This window comes from Channa argus, chromosome 9, assembly GCF_033026475.1.
Source record: "Channa argus isolate prfri chromosome 9, Channa argus male v1.0, whole genome shotgun sequence".
NCBI classification, from domain to species: Eukaryota; Metazoa; Chordata; class Actinopteri; order Anabantiformes; family Channidae; genus Channa; species Channa argus.
The window spans coordinates 12,069,403-12,090,066 of NC_090205.1; the positions used below are offsets into that span (position 1 = coordinate 12,069,403).

General features: G+C 39.1%; 1 protein-coding gene across 3 annotated transcripts; it reads right to left on the reverse strand.

Moving 5' to 3' along the window:
- Positions 1-1,603: 1,603 nt before the first annotated feature.
- Positions 1,604-19,448, reverse strand: pou2f1b (POU class 2 homeobox 1b). 3 transcript variants are annotated; one of them, XM_067515115.1, is made up of 15 exons: positions 19,321-19,448; positions 13,335-13,400; positions 12,580-12,671; positions 11,712-11,807; positions 10,510-10,689; positions 9,621-9,744; positions 9,417-9,508; positions 9,072-9,245; positions 8,692-8,833; positions 8,360-8,505; positions 7,923-8,108; positions 7,664-7,778; positions 7,252-7,576; positions 7,046-7,134; positions 1,604-6,162 (listed from the first exon to the last, which is right to left on the reverse strand). In XM_067515115.1, exons 1-15 carry the CDS (start codon positions 19,364-19,366, stop codon positions 5,891-5,893), a joined length of 2,145 nt encoding a protein of 714 aa, XP_067371216.1. In that variant the 5' UTR covers positions 19,367-19,448; the 3' UTR covers positions 1,604-5,890. The 3 variants fall into 3 exon arrangements, with proteins under 3 accessions (XP_067371216.1, XP_067371215.1, XP_067371217.1); XM_067515114.1 differs by having other exon boundaries at positions 7,923-8,111; XM_067515116.1 differs by lacking the exon at positions 11,712-11,807 and having other exon boundaries at positions 7,923-8,111; positions 19,321-19,439.
- Positions 19,449-20,664: the final 1,216 nt, after the last annotated feature.

Consider the following 20,664-nt stretch of genomic DNA (forward strand, 5'->3'; position numbering starts at 1 on the left):
GTACATGTCTCTCTTTTTTTTTTTAGTTTTTCTCTCTTATTGAAAGCCATGGTCACTTGGGCTGTGAACTGATAATCACACTAATGACACACCCAAAACATACAAAAATACTATATCTTTAACCTACCAAGAGTAAGACAGTTCTGCAATTAGTTCCATGCTGTGACAGAAAAAAAGAGATTACAACAAATGAGAAACAGATGCTTTTTCACGTACGTTTTTTCTCAGAAATATACCAAAATATACATCTAAGCTTTGGAATTACTGAGGCTAGGACTAAAGCCAGTGCTGGGTTTGTCTCTTAATACACGCTGCAGGGTGGAAGAGAGAACACAGAGAGAGACACAGAACAGAGAGATATCTTTGGTATCTGCATTTGTTAAAAGTTAAATATTTGGATTTTTGCTTTGGGATAGCGCTTGTGAGGTCCCTACAGCCTCACTTGGAGTAAAGCATTAAACAAAGTGTCACTGAAGCCCATCGGCCAGAGGTCTGAGCCAGAGGGACACAGTCCATGCAGAGTGAAGGACCATGATGCATAGTGTCACAGCTGATCAGAGTCTGTAGTGAAGAGGTGATGGCAAAGGAAAAAAACAGAAGAGTGCAGAAAAGGGAGGAAGTGGAAAGAAGGATGGGGCACAGCAGTAAGTTTAACAACAGCTGGATGTGTATTCCTGGAGACAACAGGCTATGTCCTGGGACGACAGTGTACAAATCATGAAGAGGAGGGAGGCAGCAACAGCATTTTCACCACAGTCCTTGAGAGAGAGAGAGAAGAGGGTCGGAGGGAAAACATCCTAGCAACAGGGCTCACAGACAAACATACAGTGTCCTGAGCATGTACAGTGTGCACAGGATTAACCCCTCAGTGTGTATTAACAAACATCACCCAGCTACCACCAGATTGGTTGGTGTCTGTCATAGAAAAGCCCGCTCAGCTCCCATTCAACCCCCTCCAATCCCCGCCCACAGGCACTGAAACCGCTGCACCGACGGGTTGCCAGAGTTTTTTTTCCAGGCAGATACACATTCGCATGCAATAAAAGCTAAACTTTTTACAGATGAACCGAGGACTCGTGTGAGACAGAGTGTGCAGCCTGGATTTGATGCTGAGCGGTGAGGTGGTGATGGGTGGGAGTCGGTGCCGATCATATACAATCAAGTTAGAAATCTTTGGTTAATGTTGGTATCAAAGGAAAGCGAGAGCAGGCTGCGACAGCACTCCATCATGTAAAGACACGCACATACCTGTACCTGGTCAGAGAGAAACATAACATACAAAAAAATTAAACCAGGATTGTCAAACTTAAAAGTAATGAAACAGGGGGTGGTCCGGTTACATATCAAAGTGACTTTTAGGTGAAAAAGAATCCACAACACCAAAATAAACTTTTAACTGAAATTACAACAAATCATTTTCATCCCATGCTGAAAAAAAAGCATGTGCAGCATAAATACATCAAACTGTGAATGAAAAACAGCAGACATTCATTAGTACTGGTGTGTATTCTGTCTCCCTCTTGTGGAGGTACTTTACACAACCCTCCACCAAGTACAGGTATGGACAGACGTCTTCACAAACACACGTGTATTTTCATTTAAGTTTTTGTGATTTTTTTTTTTTTTTTTTTTTACATTTTTTTTTTTATATGTTAAGTAGATTAAAGCAGGTTTCACTCAGTCTTGAGTTAGAAATGAGGTATACAACAGCTCCTTTTGCCTTACTGGTACTCCACACTTCTTTTGTCAACGTTATAAACCAGCAAACCAGTGTGGACAATCAACACACGACGGCTTCACGCACGGTTTATCCACAAGAGTATCTTGAAATCTCAGAATCGCCCACTAAAACTGAAAAAATTAAAGCCAAGCCAGGTCTGTTGGGACCATAAGTAGTACATAAACTGTATTTTTACCACTTTTTTTTTGTCCTTTCGGCTTATCCCGTGAGTTCAGGGTCGCCACAGCGGATTGTTTGTCCGCATGTTGATTTACCACTATAAATCATAAACTGGCTCAAAGACTTTCTCTCAGCAGAAAACCTCCTTCTGGTCAAAAAAAAAGAAAAATTAAGTATACTCATGTCCCACCTTTAAAAAAAAAAAAAAAAACAAATATCACTTTCAAACACCTGCTGGAAGATGGGAAAAATGCACCCTAATGGTTTGCAGACTGCCTTCCCTATTCTCTCTTTATAAAGAAACACACATACACAAACCCACCTGCTGGAATTATTAGTAAAGCTTTTCTCACAGGTATTATCAACCTGTCTGAGTCACACCTAAAAACCATAGGTAGCAACTTAGCCATCCCATGCAATAAATGGCCCAGTGTACACTGGACTGTTTCAGTAAAAACAATGCACCAGGTGAGCTCAAGCTCCCACGCACACTCAAACACAACAACAATGCTACAATGCTCATGTCTTCTACGTAACAATAAGGCATAAATGATAATGTTAATCTTCTTTGTCAAACTAAGAAAGCCAGTGATCTTGCCCTCTGATACTATACAAAACAATTAAAAGGCATTTTTTTTAAAATCAAATGATTGTTAAAGACAGCACAGCAAATCAAGTCCACAATGACTTCACCCAAAAACAAAACAAAACAATCTGTTAAAAGATTAAGATGCTTCAGAGTCTCCTACCAACCAGAAGATCTGTCTGTCAGAAGCAACCTCGCACATACACAACAGACACGGGAGTCAGCAAATTATGCTCAACCGAGGCGTGATCTCAGATATATTCTCTCTCTCTTTTTACTTCTCTCTCTGTTTTTTTGTTTGCTTGTTTTTTTGGTCTTGACAATTAAAAAACTTGCTCTTTTGCAAGAATAAAAAGGAAAATTAAGGGGAATTTTTTGAGTAAGCATGATAAACACTACATTCAGTCTTGATAACATACTGGTTCAAATATAACATATGAATATCTTACAAGTGTTTATATATATTTAAATGTATAGAATTAAGAAAAGATTGTTTCTCTAATTCTTAAGTCTTTCCTCAGATAAATATTTCAGTAACATCCTATGGTGCCAACAGCAACTAGTTCATCTTGCTAGCACATGTCTAACTCTTTCCTAACTTCCAACAGCACTGGAACAGGACTGAGTCCTTTAGGCCCATCGTGGCCTCAAAAGGCTGGAAAACCAGCAACATGAGCAGCCAGACATGTGCCTTGCTGCAAAGAGAAAGGCTTTTACTTTGGCAAGAAGGATCTCAAAATAATATTAAAACCTGGAAATACCCCATAAATAGTAGTACTAGAAAATAGCAGTAGTAGGTTGTCCTTGAAAGTATGGTTCCTATGTGTGGTTCATCAGTATAAACTTTGAATGGTAAGCCAGTCAGTAATAATACATTCTACACTGTTCTATACACAGAAATGACTAAATGACTATAGGTGAACCCTATTTTTAAATGCTGCTGAGGTATATTCAGTCAAAATAATTCAACAGAAAAGAAGTACACAAAAGGATAACATGGACAAATTTCACTGCTTACAGTCAGTGATTTAGGAATCACTGTGGTGTTCCATTTTGTTATGTGGAAGCAGTAGAACAATGCTACTTTTGTGTGGGGTTTAGTTGAACATGTAGCACATAACAGTACTTAGCCCAACACTGTCTTGAGAAAGATCAATTGGCAGGTCTTATACGAGTCCACAGACAGATATTGGGAGCAGCATACTCTTTCTTAACATGCTGGTTTAAAATGATGGTGCTTAGAGGAAGTGTGGTACGTTATCGAATGATCAGATTTATGAATTTACATAGGTGAGCCCTCCAGCTGGGAGGGTCAAAACCACAAAACCTGACTTTTCTCAGGATGTAGTCATAAAGCTATAGGAAAGCATGCAGACCTCTCAACAGCTCAACTCCACCAGGAGCTTCAGCAGCAAGTTGTTAAAGCTAAGTTTCTGTGATCTTTATCCAGCAGCACCAAATCAGGAATTATCAGGTACTGACTGAGGAGGGAAAAGAGGAAAATATTTTGCTTAGAGTAGAGCTCATGAACGGCAACTTGTGTGCTTGGACAGGCACAGCAACTACTGAGGAAAACCACTTTGGTTTAAGCTGTTGTTTTATGGCTGAATAGTAGTAAAAAACCCCAAAAACAAACAAAACAAAAAAAAAAAACAATTATGCTTTTCCATTATGCTTCAGAAAAGTCCAAAACTGCTACCAAAACAGTTAAAAAAGAAAAACAAGCCATCCAAGGCTCAATGAAAAACAGGATCAGGCATCAGGGGGGCAAATCCCCACTGGAGGGAAGAAAAAAAAATATTTTTCAGAAAGCATAGAAGGAAACTACTTTCTCATGCCCCAACCCACCAATCCCCTTTGTTTTGGTCAGTTGTGCTGCCAATTAAAAGCTGAGCTATGAGACCCCTGGTCAAATTATAAAAAAAGGTCATCTTTGGAAAATGATCAAAATATTGCATTTCTATAATCTGCGGACGATGGAGAGAGATTCGGTACTCATAAATATATTGACTAGACTAAACTACACCAACTACACACAGCAATTATTTTAACAAATATTTTTGGTATATCTTATAGTTCATAAGCCAGTCAAGTGACTGCAGACAAAACAAAGACAGAATTTCATTCCTCCCAAAACAGACAGACTGCAGCTCATCAATCCAGTTTTTTTTTGGTACAGATACTGTGCACAAGTAGATACAACGGTAAAGAATAATAAAATACAATAACCCAATCTAACCAATGCCATCATACATTTGGTATGATGACCATGCCCCTGACTAGTCTGCAACAAGACAAACCAGTTACCCTCAGAGCCTCAAGCAGTTTACTGAGCTCTAAGCATCTGCTATAGACAACGCTCACAGATTTTTACTTTTTACCTCGGAATCCAAACATAATGTACAGTTTTCCAATGGATCACCACCCATAACAAATCACCATTAATTGGACACAGGAAAGCATGTCTGCAGCTCTTTTTAAATCTCTTAGCATAATGCTTTCAGTAATTTTCTGTCAGTGTCTATAATCCGCAACTAGCCTCTCATTTTATTTAAGTTTGGCGGCCGCTGCACCAAAATGTAAAACTCAGTGTTTCCAGAAAGAGAGACTCATCTGGTGCCTCCGACCCTTAAAGCAATGATAACCTTTATATCGGCCACTTATTACTTGTTTTTAAAGCCTTATAACCACGATTAAAAAGTGATAGTTAAATCTTAACTTAATATTAGACTTAGAAGGTTCAGAAAATAAAAAAACTGTAGACAGTAAAGATTAAAAAAAATCTCAAAAATATAACTTTGATATAATTTACAAGGCCTGTCTATACCCCCCCTCCAAAAAAATTAAGAAAAAAAAACATTAAAGATGGGGTGATACACAAATCCCCATTAGTAAGGATGAATATTGTAAAATTAGTAGTTAATCAGTTTAGTTTGAATATTAAAAGAGCAAAATCCTCAAGTATTTGGTTAGAAATATTTTAGGAGGAAACAGGAAACAGAAACAGGATATATATATATATATATATATATATCTCTATATAGACACACACAAAATGCGAACAGTTTGTTGGTGTCAAGGATATTTTCATCCTGGACTCTTGTCAAGGTTCATGAGGAGCTCCAGGCCAACAATAGTGTCCACCTGACTACTGTTTTTGTGTGGGGCAGAAAAAAAAATCCAGTAATCAAAGAAAAAACAAAAAGTCATTGGAGGCTCTTTTCTTTTTGGTGGCAGCAAAAGGATTAAATTATAATAGATACAAGGTAAAGAAAGTGGGGTGGTTAGTGAAGCACAGAGCCTATAGCATATACTAATGACCTCCCTATTCCCTACATGGTGTGATAAGAGTAGTGCATGACATAAGAAATAGGGAAATAATTCAGGATGCAGCCTGACTGGCTTCACTGAGCCTTGGAGGCAGTGGTAATGGTCGAGGCTTGCACAGGCACAGCAGCCGTCGTGGCTTGATGATGAGCATCAGCAGTGACCTGCAGTCCCCCCGCCCCAGCAGACACTAGGCTGACGGGGTTGCTGGTGAGGAGAGACAGGTTCTGGGGGTTCAGGAAGAGCGGCGTGGTCACCAGATTGGGCGTGTTACCAGCAGACGTGTTGGCAAACAGCAGGTTGCCACCATCCAGGGAGGTGATGGGGATTGTGCCGCTTGATGCCAGAGCTGCAGTGAAGACAAAGGAGGAGAAGCAGGTGGTGTTGTTAGAGTGCAAGAGAAGATAGCTGGCCGTGCAAATCAGCATATGGAGGACTCAACTTGCATATGAATCAAAAATACTTTAAACAATTTTAAGGTGAGAAATAACTTTATTGGGTTTTTTCTCTTGTTGTGTCCTTTTAAGGTTTTATTTCCTTTATACAAATTTTACCACCAACAGTTTTTAGTTACTGCATAATAGGTTGTCATTTATTTATTTTTAATGTTTTCTTAGACGTGATAAGTGTGTTCATCTTATTTTATTTGTTTATGTATTCCCCAATTTAATTGAAAATTGTATTTATTAATTAAATATTGTTTGCCTGCAACCTTCCCCGGCTGGAGACAAGCATTAAGTAATTGTTTAATTATAATTTGTTTAAAAAGCAATAATAATTGTTACGTATATCTATAGCCCTTCATAGGCAACCCTTAAACTTTGTGCAGTCTTTTTCCCCCTCACCATTCTGCACCACAAACGACTACTGGAGACTGATGTTTTTATCAGTATGTGAAATGTCAAGTGTGAAATTACAACCCTCCTACTTTTTGAAGTAGATCTTATCTGTCTGAAGACACTGCCTCAGTTATTGCTTTAAACTAGTAATAATGATCACCTTTAGATACTGTACAGCACATTTAAATATTTAAATTTCAGTGTCTAGGTGCGATTTTCTTTTTTTCTTACTCTCTCACACACACACCATCCACAAAGTAAATTTAAAAATGAAATAATTCTTCATATAATTCACCTACATTAAAAACTGGTTTAATTTTTTGTCTCAGACCATTTGTTTAGAAACTATTAATTTATTAATTAATTAATTTATATTGTGACATTAGTACCCACCTTGAATAGTGGCCAGGGTGCTGTTGCTCATGAGAGCAGGGCTCAGTGCACTGCCAAGGCCACCTGCAGTCAGGCTGAGCAGGGCACCTCTGGACACACAGAAACAGGTGAAGATATATAGATCAATAAAAACAACACCTGTGCTATTGAATGAGATCAATAGAGGTGATAATTAGAGAGCCAATATGAACATGGCCAATGCTAACCCTGGAGTGAACTGTGAGGATGCCATCAATCCTGGATTGAGCCCTGCAGCAGCAGCCATAGCAGCATAGCTTGCACTGGTGGGTAACTGTGCACCCTGCAGCGCTGCAGACAGACCCGGAGACGCCACCATCAGCTGACCTGTACCTAAACTGGTGGCTATGGACGTTGGGGCCTGGGTGAAGACAGTATGCACCTGATTGCCAGCCTTGCTCTCTGTGCTCGTTGAATGAATTGATGTTGGTGGTGGACTTAAAGAATGAGAGCTGGTTGTTGTGGGAGCAGTGGAGATAACCGATGCAGCGTTTGTTGCTCCAACTGTCGTGCCTTTAAGGGAGAATGGGGTGTAAGCGTACAAATGAGAAAACACTAAGTTTGTATGTTACCATTGTGGATGATGATAAACACACACACCTGTGAAAGACAAACTGGAGACACTGGTGCTGGTGAGAGGCATTACTGGGTTTACAGTCAGAGTGGTGGGTGTGTTAATAGTTGGACTGCTCACAAGGCTTGCTGTGCTGGCCACCTGGGTAAGAGAAAAAGAGGTAGGACTGAATAATCCACTGCTTTGGGGTGGCATATAGCTACAAATCATTATAATAAGTTTTTTGGCATCCTTGCAAATTCCAGAGAACAAAAATTAAATACAACTATATTGGTACTCCCTTACCAAAGGACTACTGGGAGTAAAGATGGTTTTAATTGGGGTGCTGCTTCCTCCACTGTTTCCGCTGCTAGGGGGGTTAATCCTTTTCTCCTTCTGCCGACGATTGCAGAACCAGACCCGAATTACCTCCTTTTCCATGTTGAGCTGATCAGCAATCATGGTGATCTCTTCAGAGGTAGGTTTTTGGTTCTGCTTGAAGAGGGCAAAGAAGCCAGGGATTCCCTGTCAGTACTGAGGAGACTAATTCATTGACTACCTCCACACTGTCTTTACGCCATAAGATCTCAAAACTGCGGCTGAAGTTGCCTGACTCTAGTCACATGCAAGAACAAATCCTCAATAAGACATCTCAAAACTATCACTGCATTGAACATTTTTTCACTGGTTATTCATTTGTTTCAAAGAAACCTAATCCTTTTAGCTATCACATAAATATTCACCTCCAGAAAGCTCTTTTCTAAGGCCACTCGAATGTTGGTCTCGATACTGGTCCTCTTCTTTCGTCTGCGGTTAATCCCCTCTATGCCCATGCCTGGAGAGCCCAGGGCACTGGGGCTGGACAGGGCCTGATCAGATGTCAGGTTCTCTGCACAAACAGCACCGTCAAAAAGGAAGGGGATGGAGGTAAAGACAATGTACTGTAAAGACAGACAGATACCACCCAACCTTTGCCCATTATAGGAGGCAAGTCATGAATTCATATGTAGAGTCATCAAGAGCCCTCATGTGCACTACTGCTGTATCACCCATTCAGGTGGGCTCAGGGACCAACCTGCATCATTGAGCCACTTCTCCAGCAATGGCTTGAGTTTGCACATGTTCTTAAAGCTCAGGTTCAAGGCCTCAAAGCGAGAGATTGTGGTTTGGCTGAAGTCATTTCCATACAGCTTCCCCATAGCCAGGCCAACATCCCCCTGTGAGAACAAGGAAAACACAGAGAGGGAAAGAAATGTGAATAATGAAAGGAAAATTACAATTTTCCTTGCAGCAACAACTTACTTAGGAGTTAAATGTTGTAAGTATTCTATAAACTAAGAATCTGAACATGAGGACAGTAAAAGACGTTCATTTGCAAATGAAAAGCAAATACGATTAAAAAGCTAAACTCACTGAACCCTTGAGGATATTAAATGTATTCAGTCCTACACGCACCTGTGTGAAGCCCAGTTTTATACGCCTCTGTTTAAAAGTCTTGGCAAACTGCTCTAGCTCCTCCAGGTCACTAGGCTCCTCCAGAGTGGGGGTATCCAACCGTTTGGGTGGTGTCTGACTGTGGGGGAGGGACTGAATAGGTGTCGCTGCTGCTGTGCGAGTTGGAGTTGCAGGCTGGAGAGATCAGAAATATAGGACATTATAAAAAATAAACAAACCTGCATAAATGTAAAAAAAAATTGGTTTAAAAAAAAAATCTACATCAAGCAAACGTATAAAAAGGTATTAAATGTAAGCACTGCTAGACTAACATAGTTTTAAAGTGGTTCTTGCATCATTACCAACCTGAGTTGCAAGGGTGATGCTTGGTTGAGTCGGCAGGAGGTTAGCTTGGCTTTGAGGTAGTTGAGTTAAAAGACTCTGGGCTTGCAATATGCCTAGAGTGAAAAAAAGAAGGGAGGGAAGATCATTAGAAACCATACAAAACTTGGAATATGTATCTCTTCTTCATTCTGCATGCAAAACAAACGCTCCAAGTACTTTTCTCACCCTGGGCTTGGGCTTGCGGTGTCTGTGAGATAATGAACTGAGTGGGCTGCAGTGGTGTGGCGATCGGGTGGCCAGGCTGAACCAGAACAAACTGAGGCAGACTAAGACTCTGTTGCTGTAGCTGCTGCAAGGAAAACATTTATTAATCACTACAGTTGTGTAGGATCGAGCTGTTTGTACTGTACACCAGCCTAAATTACATCTCTACAGCACTGAGGCTATAAACCCACGAGCCCAGTTTGTTGTGGGACAATTACAACAGTCCTTGTCAAAACTAGAACTTATACATTTAATGTCAAACTAAACCAAGAATTTGAATATAGTCTCTGTTTTATTATAATTATGTACTATATATAAAGACCAGCAAGGTTTGGATTGCAAGTAATAATATAATAACACACAAATTTTATTTCAGGTCAACAACACGGATTTTATGGACTCATCACTACTACTTTTGTTGTTTGGTTGGTCTGGAACCAGTCATTTATTAATTATGAATTAATCTATTGTCCACATTTTTATTAGCAAAAAACTACCACATTTACCTCGACAAAGAAAAAAATACTGGAGGCCTGCTTGTCAAAATCATCAGTCATAGCACAAATTTATTTTTACTCTGATCCTGTTAAAACATGTACATTTTTACATAAAAAAAACAATACAATTCTAGACATTTGCATAGCTTCTCTGCATTTTACAATTATAAAACATTATAATTAATTGAAATGCCTTTTTTTATAACATTTTATGAATTTAAAATTTCCATCATTGATTGCAGGTGTATAAAGTGATGGAATTATTACAAAAAACAATTTAAAACAGTCAAATATTACAACGTTTGAGAATTATTTTTTAAGGAGTTGCAGAAACCCCAGTGATTGTGTCTTACAGAGGTGATCTGGATGGGCTGTGACATGGGCAGCTGGGTGATGGGTGTGGCTGCGGAGGCGGAAATGCTGGCCCCAGTGGTGTTGTTCTGCTGGCTGGCTGAGTGCTGCACGGCTGCAGCCAGGAGCTGAGCTTGGGCCTGTTGGATCAAGAGCTGCTGCTGTGCTGGGGTCAGTGTTAACTGAAGTGACATAGACAGAGCAAGAGACAGACAGGGAGACAGAGATGATAAAAGTAGGTTACAGAGAGAGAATGAGAGTGTTTAGATTTAAGTATAATCATACAGACTGATTCAATTACTGTCACGATACATGAGTTTTAGCTTTGATGATACACATGCAAAGTTTAATACCAAATATCAATCTGTGAGTTGCATAAAAGATTTGTGACACATTTTGCACATCAGTGTTGACATGTTACTAGGAATCTGTCTTTATCAAGATAACTGAATTGTTCCCTCCTGACTGCAGTTTTATCACTGACAGCAGGTGAATTTTCTCATTTGATGCTATTGACAGCGGCTAAAATGTCAGCTCTGGTTCAGTTTTATGAACTAGACCACAGCTATGTCTGATCCAATTTCTTATTTATTTTATATTTGTATTTTTTCAAGTGAATTGAGCAATAAAATAGGTCAAAGAATTGTCTCTTTATTTAAATACATCTTTTGAATGGAACTTTTCACAAAGGTATCAAAATGAAAATTTTGGCTATCATGGCAACACTAATAAAAGCCCCGACAGGCAAATGAAGAACAGACTCATGCAGCTGTGCCAGGCACAAGTGCAAATGAACATGTTGATGTCATGTTTAAATTCACATGCACAGTAAACATTCACACCCATGGAGCACAATAGCAGCCAGGTTCAAACCACTCGATCATCTCAACATCAGTATGGCCTCAAGAAGATGAAAACAAAATGTTTCACGTGGTTAACGTGACCATGAATGCATAGGCACACAGACTAGGTCCAAACCTCTCTCTCTCTCTCTGTTATCTACTATGGAGGAATTTGGACATAGCCTAACAGCCATAGCAAAGAACAGGCAAACAGGCAGAGGATACAAAGCCACAGAATTAGGACAAGTGACCATTTCATGATATAATCTTTTAACCAGGACCAATTGTGTTCAGTTGTCAACCCAGATGCATTGCTACAGCCAGGTTTTTGACTCAAAGCAATGAGGCAACAGGCCACTTACTCCAGCAATCTGTCCTCCGGCCAACATTAGCTGGGTTTGAGGCAGTACGCTCTGCTGGACGGAGGTCGCAAGAGCGCTCGAGTCTTCCAACTTAGACTAGTGAAAGTGAAGCAAGAGAGGGGGGCTTAGAGGAAGTCTTCCTGGGAGGTATATCTGAGCATTGTGGACAGTGTGAGATCACACTCTTTTTTCCATGTCATAGTTGATGCCATGGAAAAAACTACAAGATGGATAGATGCTAAATATATTTAAATGACTCCATCTTTTAAATGAAAGCAATTTGAAAGGGAATTTCATTTATACACTAAGTACCTGTATACATAAAATAAGCATAAAAATAAAATATACAATGAAAGATCAAATTTATGTAACTGAGCGGCTTTCTGAGAACAAGCCTAGAGTCTTTGAGCAGGGTGAGGAATTTAAATTAAAAAGGAAGTGAGAAAGTGGATATTTAAAATGTGCTGCAGCCTTCAGAGAAAAGACAAGTGAAGGGAAGGGAGGGGAGAGTTGAGATGCTAATTAAAATAACTGTTATGCAGTGCATGTAAATTCTGCATAGATTTGCATATTCTAGGCCATCTGTTTCCGAGCAACCGCAGAGCAGCTAATTAGCATACAGGGTTGATTAATCTGCCGTGTTGCCAGGCGACACCAGGAGAGCCTGGCTCATTTAAATGAACTCTTTCTGCCTGTGCAAGTGTCAGTGCAGTTCAGCTCAGCTCATCTCTGGTAAAACTTCATGTTATTTAATTGTAAAACTACAATTAAACTGTGTAAACACACCAAAACATATACCCGACATCTCCTTGTTTTACAAAAATAAAAGCAACGAGTTACTTAAGTAAAGTGTGTGATTGTTTATTACCTGTTGGAGGAGGGCTTGTGCATGTGCATTAGTGATTGCACTTGTGGTTGGCACCAACTGCCTCTGAAAGTCTAATCCATTGGTTTGGATTCCTGTAGACAGAAATACAAAAACATGTGTTTTAGGGAGTTCAAATATGTTTTTTTACTGTAGTTACACTGGCAACACAAAAATGAGGAACACACTAGACATTCTCTTCAGAAAAACATACTGTTTTCAGGTGCAAAAAAAACAGACTGACTAAATATGTTGAAAGTGACAAGTTTAAGTGTTTTAAAGTCAAAGAGCTGCTGCATAAGCTAATAGCCTTACAAACTAATTTAAATCACAGCATCATTATTATTTACTTAATTACACAACAGGAATATAAAGCTGAGGTCTGATTGACTCTTGAGTTCTATCAATTGTATCAGAATTACTAAAACACTGACACTGAGAGCACATTACAGTGATATTCATTGGGCATAAGTGAGGGAAACTACTCTGTGAGGCATAAACTTAATTTAACAAAGAGAACTGCTCACAAGGATTCTGGAAACCTGCCATTACTTAAAAAAAAAAAATCCATAAAAAAGTCCATAATACAGAAGATGGACAGTAGTGAGCTTGTTCAGATTTGTGCTGTAAAACATTTCCATCTTTGCTGTGACTTTGAAACCTGTTGAATGAGGAGTTAAACCTCAACACATCCTGATGTCAGCCCAGCAAAAACAAAAAAAAAAAAAAAAAAAAAAAAAAGGCTGGTGTTCACTCACCGGTGTTCCCGTCACCACTTTCCATTGCACATTTAGCAGTTTCTGACTGATTATTCACTTTAGCATCTGGAAAAGCCAGACAGAGACAGATAGTGAGAGACACTCACACCCACTCTTGCTAAATACACAGCACCACCTTATCTCAATAATCAGAGGGGTGCTCTAACTTTTGGCACCAGATTATGTCATAACGGCATTTTTTTACACAATAACATTTTAAACATTCAAAGCAGCAAACAGCAAATAAAGAGCAAAACGGTTCAGCAACACAAACAATATTACAAGTAATGAGAAAAGATTAGCTTGATGGCAAATGTCACATTAATACAATAAGTGACATTGTAATGTCAAAGGTACCAGATCAACCTTACATATTTCACACGAGGACACCAAGCAACAACAAAACCCATCTGAGCTCCAGCACAGCCTCAGCAAAAACTCACCCACTCGTGCGCCACCTGAGTTTTCCAGCATGGTTGCTAAACCTATCAAGGAAAATTGCCTCTGCCGGGCAAACCCACGACAGGGTGCCCGCCACTCTGTACCTCCTCCCACTCCTTCCTCTCTTCACTCTCCACTGGTCAGCAGCAAGCAGAGTTCAATACAACCAGAGATACACACAGACACAGTGGCACTATCTACCGCACGGTTCACTGAACAACACTAGGAAACACACACTGGGAAAGCCAACAGGGTTTAGGCAAACAGTTCTCCTTCCCTCTTTTCTTTTCTTGTAGCTCTGCCCCTCTCTTTTACAGTGCCTACTATACTCACTCTCTCTCTCTCTCTCTCTCTCTCTCTCGCCAAGATTGTCTGTACTTCTGAAAAAGTTCACCCTCTCCCTCTCTTGCTGGAATGAACCGAACGACAAGTGCAGCAGCTGCCCCTCTACCTCCCCCCTCGCTGACTATATAATGAAGCATAATCAGTATTCAGCTGATTAAAGCCATATGCAAATCTGCCCCTGCCTCGTTAGCAATGCAAGGCTTTGAAGTCCTGAGAGCGACGCATTTCACACCGGGCTCTGAAAGCTTTCTGCATAATTTAAACCCCTATAAATATTTATCAGCTCATTAGCATATTAATTGGATGGCTTTTGGAGGACGATAAAAAACAGGGGAATAAGGACGACAGAGAAAGGGGGAAAAAGTACTCAAACTAGCACTTGGCACAGTGGAGGGAGGTGAGGCAACAGCACAAGACCAATTACTGTGCTAGTGCATGGCTATAAAGTAATTAGCTAAGAGCAGGTAAAGGGCTGAGGATCTCCCAGAATGCAGTGTGAAGCCTGTTGGCGGTGGTCTGGGCATGTTAGCAAGGCATACTGCATTAATAGAACGTCCAAGACTGCTCGTTGTGAGCATCTCTGGGAGTCATGGAGACGCAGCCTAACTGCTAAATAGGGAGGGAGGGGGTGGGGGCATAAGTGGGAGGGGGGACTCGCTCAATCGGAAATAAATAACTCCACATTAATCCACCACAAGCCTGTCATTACTGCTGGACCCCCTGTGGCTAAAGCATTCCACAGTGAGTGACTACAGAGAGTGGGTGGCAGGCTGTTGCTGACTATGTTTATGAAGTGTTTAGGGATTAGCATATTTAGATTAGCTTTATATTCCATTAGTATTTCATTTTTGAGCTCTTTTAAATTCATTTCCAGCATACCCGTTCAAGGGAAAACAGCATGGCTATGTGGCCGCACAGGTGTCCACCAATCTGAATGACAAGAGTGGAATGCATGGTTGTATTGTGGTCTACAGGGGAAGGGGTTTGTTAACTAAATTCACAAAAACTGCTTCTGGTTAAAGCTTTAAATCAACTTCTTCATTTGTTCTGCTGTCTTAAAAAAGGCATTTACATACTAGATGATTAAATTAAACAATGAAGAGAGCCAGAAAACTGAAACTTTTTTGAGCCTGCAAAACGAAATATTCTAAATATCAGGGTAACCTTAATTTTATATTTAATTTACATATTTATATCCATCCTAAACACTAATATGCAGATTTTCTTGACCATTTTTTCTATCATTTTAAGTACAGCTGCCCCTGCTTGGAAATCTCTGGCCTAATTAATAACATAGCACTGCATTATACTCTCAAAAACTCTTTGTTGTCGATCCTTTAATATTACAGTGTTCCATGCAGAGTCACTCTAGACTAATGTTTATTAATGTGGCTAATTAAATGTCACACTAGTGTTAAAAACAACCAAAGAATTTATCAACAAAGTATGCCTGAAATTACCTTCGTTTTATTGATATTTTCAGCTACCATATCATGCAACAAAATGAGAAAAAAAAAGGAGATGTGAATACAAAGGCACCTATCAGGAGTAAATACATATACATTTACGTGGTTGAAGGGTTTGCAAAACCCTGCTGTGAAACAATGCCTTATACAAATATCCTGCAAAGAGAATTTTAAATAGGTATCTCATTAGCAACGTAATATGGGAAGACTGACTGAACACTGCAAGGCCGTTAATGTGAGCTGAGACATGAGACACAAGAAAAACTTAATTAGCACATCCACATTCTGCCCTGCTACCTATATTACTCATCTTAAAACACACAATACATCAAAACTACATCTGGAGTGGTCTGGGTGCTAACAGTCTGGACGTACAGTCATGGGAGAAAATCTGTCAATGTGAAGAAAATTAATAACCACACAAACCTAAAGCTTTCAGATTCAAGACAAAAATGTACATGAAAATGAAAACAAAAATAAGCAGAATATATAAAGCTTTTAACATTTGAGCTGCAAAACAAATCAACATAACCAATGCTGGGACATAACCTGATGGACAGTAACGAGGACAACACCACTGTAGGCTACTGTGGTATCTCTTGGGTAGTCATTAGCAAACTATGATTAAGCTACGTGGAACATTCAATTTAACTAAATGAAAATGCAGTTTCTAGAGGGTGGCAAGTAGGAATTTTACCAATCAGCCCTATGCAGAGGTCAGCCTTAATTCATTATTACAGTCTGATGGACCAGACAGCCTGAATTTGATTTTAGCACATAACAACCGTTGGTTATTCATGTGATGTGCATTTCACCTTCTTGCAATAGCTACAACTACAGTTTCACTTCCAAACATGTCGCTCAGAGTTTACTGCAAGACGCTCTGCACCCTTACCTTACCTATTCAAAGATAGCATATTATTACAACCTCAATGCTATTCTAACTAGGATAAAGATATTTTTTGCAAATGCATCTTGAACTTTAAAAACTGCTTTACCATTTTTGTATTAAAAAAAAAAAATTAAATGAAAGTTTAAAAATTCTTCTAATGACCAGACATGTGAGTCATGAGGAACAATATTGTACAATTTGTAGGTTATCCACTAATCCTATACTACTCGCTGCCTACTTGTAATAAAAGTCCCAGGTCATGCAGTATGGCACAAGTCTAAGATATTAACAAATATTTCACAAACAGGTTTTACATACAAGTAGCCAGGCACATAAGCATTCTTTACTTGTATTGTTCCGTCATTAATGTCAGTAATGTCAGTAATGACTGAACAATCATGAGAAACAAGTAGTTATCTATTTAGAGTACACCATGCAGCTCTTATTTGTTGTGATTTTCTTCCTCCACAGTGAAAAAGCTTGTCTGACTGAAGCCCTCGTGGAGGCCTTCTCAGTACTTTGAAATGGCATGTCCTGAATTTATTACTGAGAATGATGCATTATTCATAACAACTGTGTTTACATCAATGAATATTCATGATGGAAGTACAAGGCTGGAATGAGGGTGGAACTGTAAAACTGATTAAATGAGAAAAGTAGTCTAAATGTGAGGATGACAGAATTGTTTCTCGTGCGTTCTTTACGCACCCTGTCCTAATAAGTCAATTACTATGTTTTAATATAAATCAGCCCATTTCCAGAGTGGATATATTTTTACAAAATGCCAACACACAAAAAACTTCAGTATGTAATTTTCACATAATTGTAAGATTAAGTATTTTATATCTATTTAATAAACTTTCTTCTCAACTATGGTTGAAATAAAATATATAATTTTGTATAGTAGTGACTCTTGCAATATGTCAAAAAAATGTTCTTTATGTCCATTGTTACTGTGGGCAATGAGATATAGCAGTTACCCTGCAATACTTCTAGTAATATTGAGAGAAAGGTGAATTTTGTTTATTTGCATAGCAACACTAAAATCATAAGTATAGCTTGGGACTTAAAGCTGAGTTTCGTTATTACATCAAACCAAGGTAAGAAACAAAACTAAGTTCCGTTTGATTAAATATCTTGTTTTGACATGCAAAGGTAGTAAAACGTTCTTTGGAATTTTCTCCGAATAACACACAAAGGCACAAACAGTAAACTGCAAATAATACAACAATAGACAACATGGTCAAAGTCATCAAAAAAGAAAAATATATTTTTCCCAAGTTACACAGTAACAGTGATGTGACAGTGAGGACACCTTTATCAAAGACTTCTGGCTTAAAGTAACTTGAATTATGAAGTGAAAAAGTAAATAGTTCTTTCTCACAGACAATGAAACCTATCTTCTGTGATAGTACTACATCAGACTGTTCCCTTTAAAAGCAACTGAACTACACAGAGTAACAAATAAAAAAATAAAAAAGAGCCATCAAGCTGTGTCTTGCCCGGCCATTAAACCAGCAGAGTGAATGGTAAGAATGCCCTGCCTGTTATTATTGTGGCCTTCCGGAAGTGGGCCTCACTACCCCTCCCTGTGCCTGGGGGGATACACAGGTACAATCTTTGTATTCAGTGCACACAGACAGGGTAGAAACTCCTGGAACAACAAAGGGCATAACACACATACACCAAGTTTCCAAAGGTGCCCAGTCACGAGCAATGAAAAGCGGTACAAACAAATTAAATATTCTAATGAGATGGATTAAGAGTCCATCTGTAAAAACCGACTCGATTAAAAGAGTGCTCGGTGCAACTTAAACCAAACTGTTTAAGTACATCCACACAGGAAAAAACACCTTTAAACATCACACTATGGACGTCATCTAAACCTTACAACAGCAAACCGTTACAGCCTTGTTGGTGTTCGTGCTAAATTAAATAAACGCTAAGTTAGCTCCTGAGCCACAGGACCAAGTTGGAGAAGATAGCCAGTTAGCCAATCGGAAAACTGTCGTTGTAGATTTACATAGACGACGCCAGATATTTCAAGCGGATTTCGGTCATTATCGACACAGTCTGTTGTGTTGACATGTGTTTATTGTGTCGCGCAGGATGAGCTCCAGCTCCTCGTCGGCTGGAGGAATATGCTGAAGTCCGCACTCTGGCTCGGCCAGGCCCGCATGAATAACACAACAGGCTGCTGTGGCTCCGCTGCGCCGAGCACAAAAGGCTGAGGGGAAAATGCTCCGCTATAAAAATCACATCGAGCTGGGGCAGACAGCGCTGACACTGTGTGTTCAACAAAAGCCAGGTTTTGCTACATTTGGATTTATTTACCCACAAGCAGCTGGAAAGAAACAAGCACAGCCACTGCCCCGGCTCTCCAAAAATGAATATGCAAACCTCTTTCAAAAGCTCCAGTGTGGCATCAACACAAAGCGTTAGCAAGCGAGCTAACACTAGCCTGTTAGCATCCTCATTTCAATCAAACTGCGTTGGTGAAATATCTAAATATGTCATATATGATCTTGAGTCATGTCTCCGATTACTAATAAAATATGCTAAATTGTATTTGTCGACACAGGTATGAATATGTAGCGGCGTACAGCCGTCTAATCACACAAAGGGGGGAGGCATGTTTCCATGTAATTTGCCGTCGCACTGCAATAGCTCGTTTCCTCCTCTGTCAAATTACAGTTGGCTCGGTGAGTGTAAACTAAAATACCGCTAAATTGCATCCTGATCTGTTAGTCAATCTACCTTTTATCTGTGTTCCATTTATCATAAATTGCCAGTATCACAGTTTGAATATCAGTATGAATATGTAAAATGCTGTAATCATTACCTGGTCCTGAACTCTCATCTTGACTCGCTGCTCCTCCGTCCGCCATTTTGAATATTTAACCCGAAATCCCAGCCCTGAGCCTGCCTGTGCCCCGCGTGCACGGCCGCACACACGCGCACGGAGCCGGCCTCAATAATGTGTGAGTGTTGTTTGCTGCATGTGGATTATTTACATACTTAAATAACCATTTAGATATTATTTTCATTATTAAAAGGCTTACAAACGGATCTGAATGGTAGATCCAGCTGCAGGTACTTCACAGCTTTAGAAAATAATATAACCGTAACAAAATGATAAAAACAGTTGACTAACCTCAGTCACCGGCAACTAGAAAGTAACTAAGTAGGTCACATTTACTCAAGTATTGTTCTTAAGTAAGTTACAAATGTAAGTACTTGTACATTACTTAGGTATTTTTTTTATTTCAAGGTAAATATTACACTTCTCATGTAGCCTATACCCTGTTTGACAGCTGTAATTGTTTTGTTGGTTTCTTTGTTTTTTGTAGATCTCCATAATTAAAACTAAATGGGATTAACTAAGACAATCTTGGTAGAAATAGATAAAATCTGATGTTTAAAGCTGCTTCTTTGTTCCACGTCGAGGTATTGTAGGTCAAATTCAATGCTTGATCTTATTTTTATCAACTAGGCCTACCATTGTCATATTTGTCACCTTTAAACTGCAAATTACAGCACAAATGTGAAATTAGTGCACAGCAAATATATTTTTGCAGCCTGTAAAACAATAAGTTATACCCTCAATCTTCCAAGAAGAATAAACATATCCTCATCTATGTCTCAGAGTTGTAGACATTTCTATGTGTCAGGTAATCTTTAGGTGCAGCAAAATGGAACACATTTTTGGTGACATTTTGTATACATAAAAATAAAGTAATTAAGTTTTGTCCAGAATGATTTTTAAAAAATCATACACAAAGCAAAAAGCATTGTGTCAATTTCTACTTTAAGAAATCCAAATGAATAAAGACAAATATTTCTACATCCATATTGGGAAAAAATAGACATTTCTTCACATGTGAATGACCCTGTCTTGACCAGAGAAATGAAATTTTACTTCTCTATTATGTTAGAATGCTCCAGCCACTTCCTGCAATTTTTCTATTCAACTCTACATAAAAAAAAACCCCATTAGATTACATCAATCTAATATTTATATTTGTAAAAGGCTGTATCAGTTGATTATTTTACTTAACAGCGTGATCCCATAAAAAATCTAGTAAGTGAACCTTGAAAATCTTTGTCAGCGGCTCCAAGAATTAAGCTCACCATGTCTTAATGAGTTTTGAACATGTTTCTAAAATGTTTAACCTCGCTTTTAATT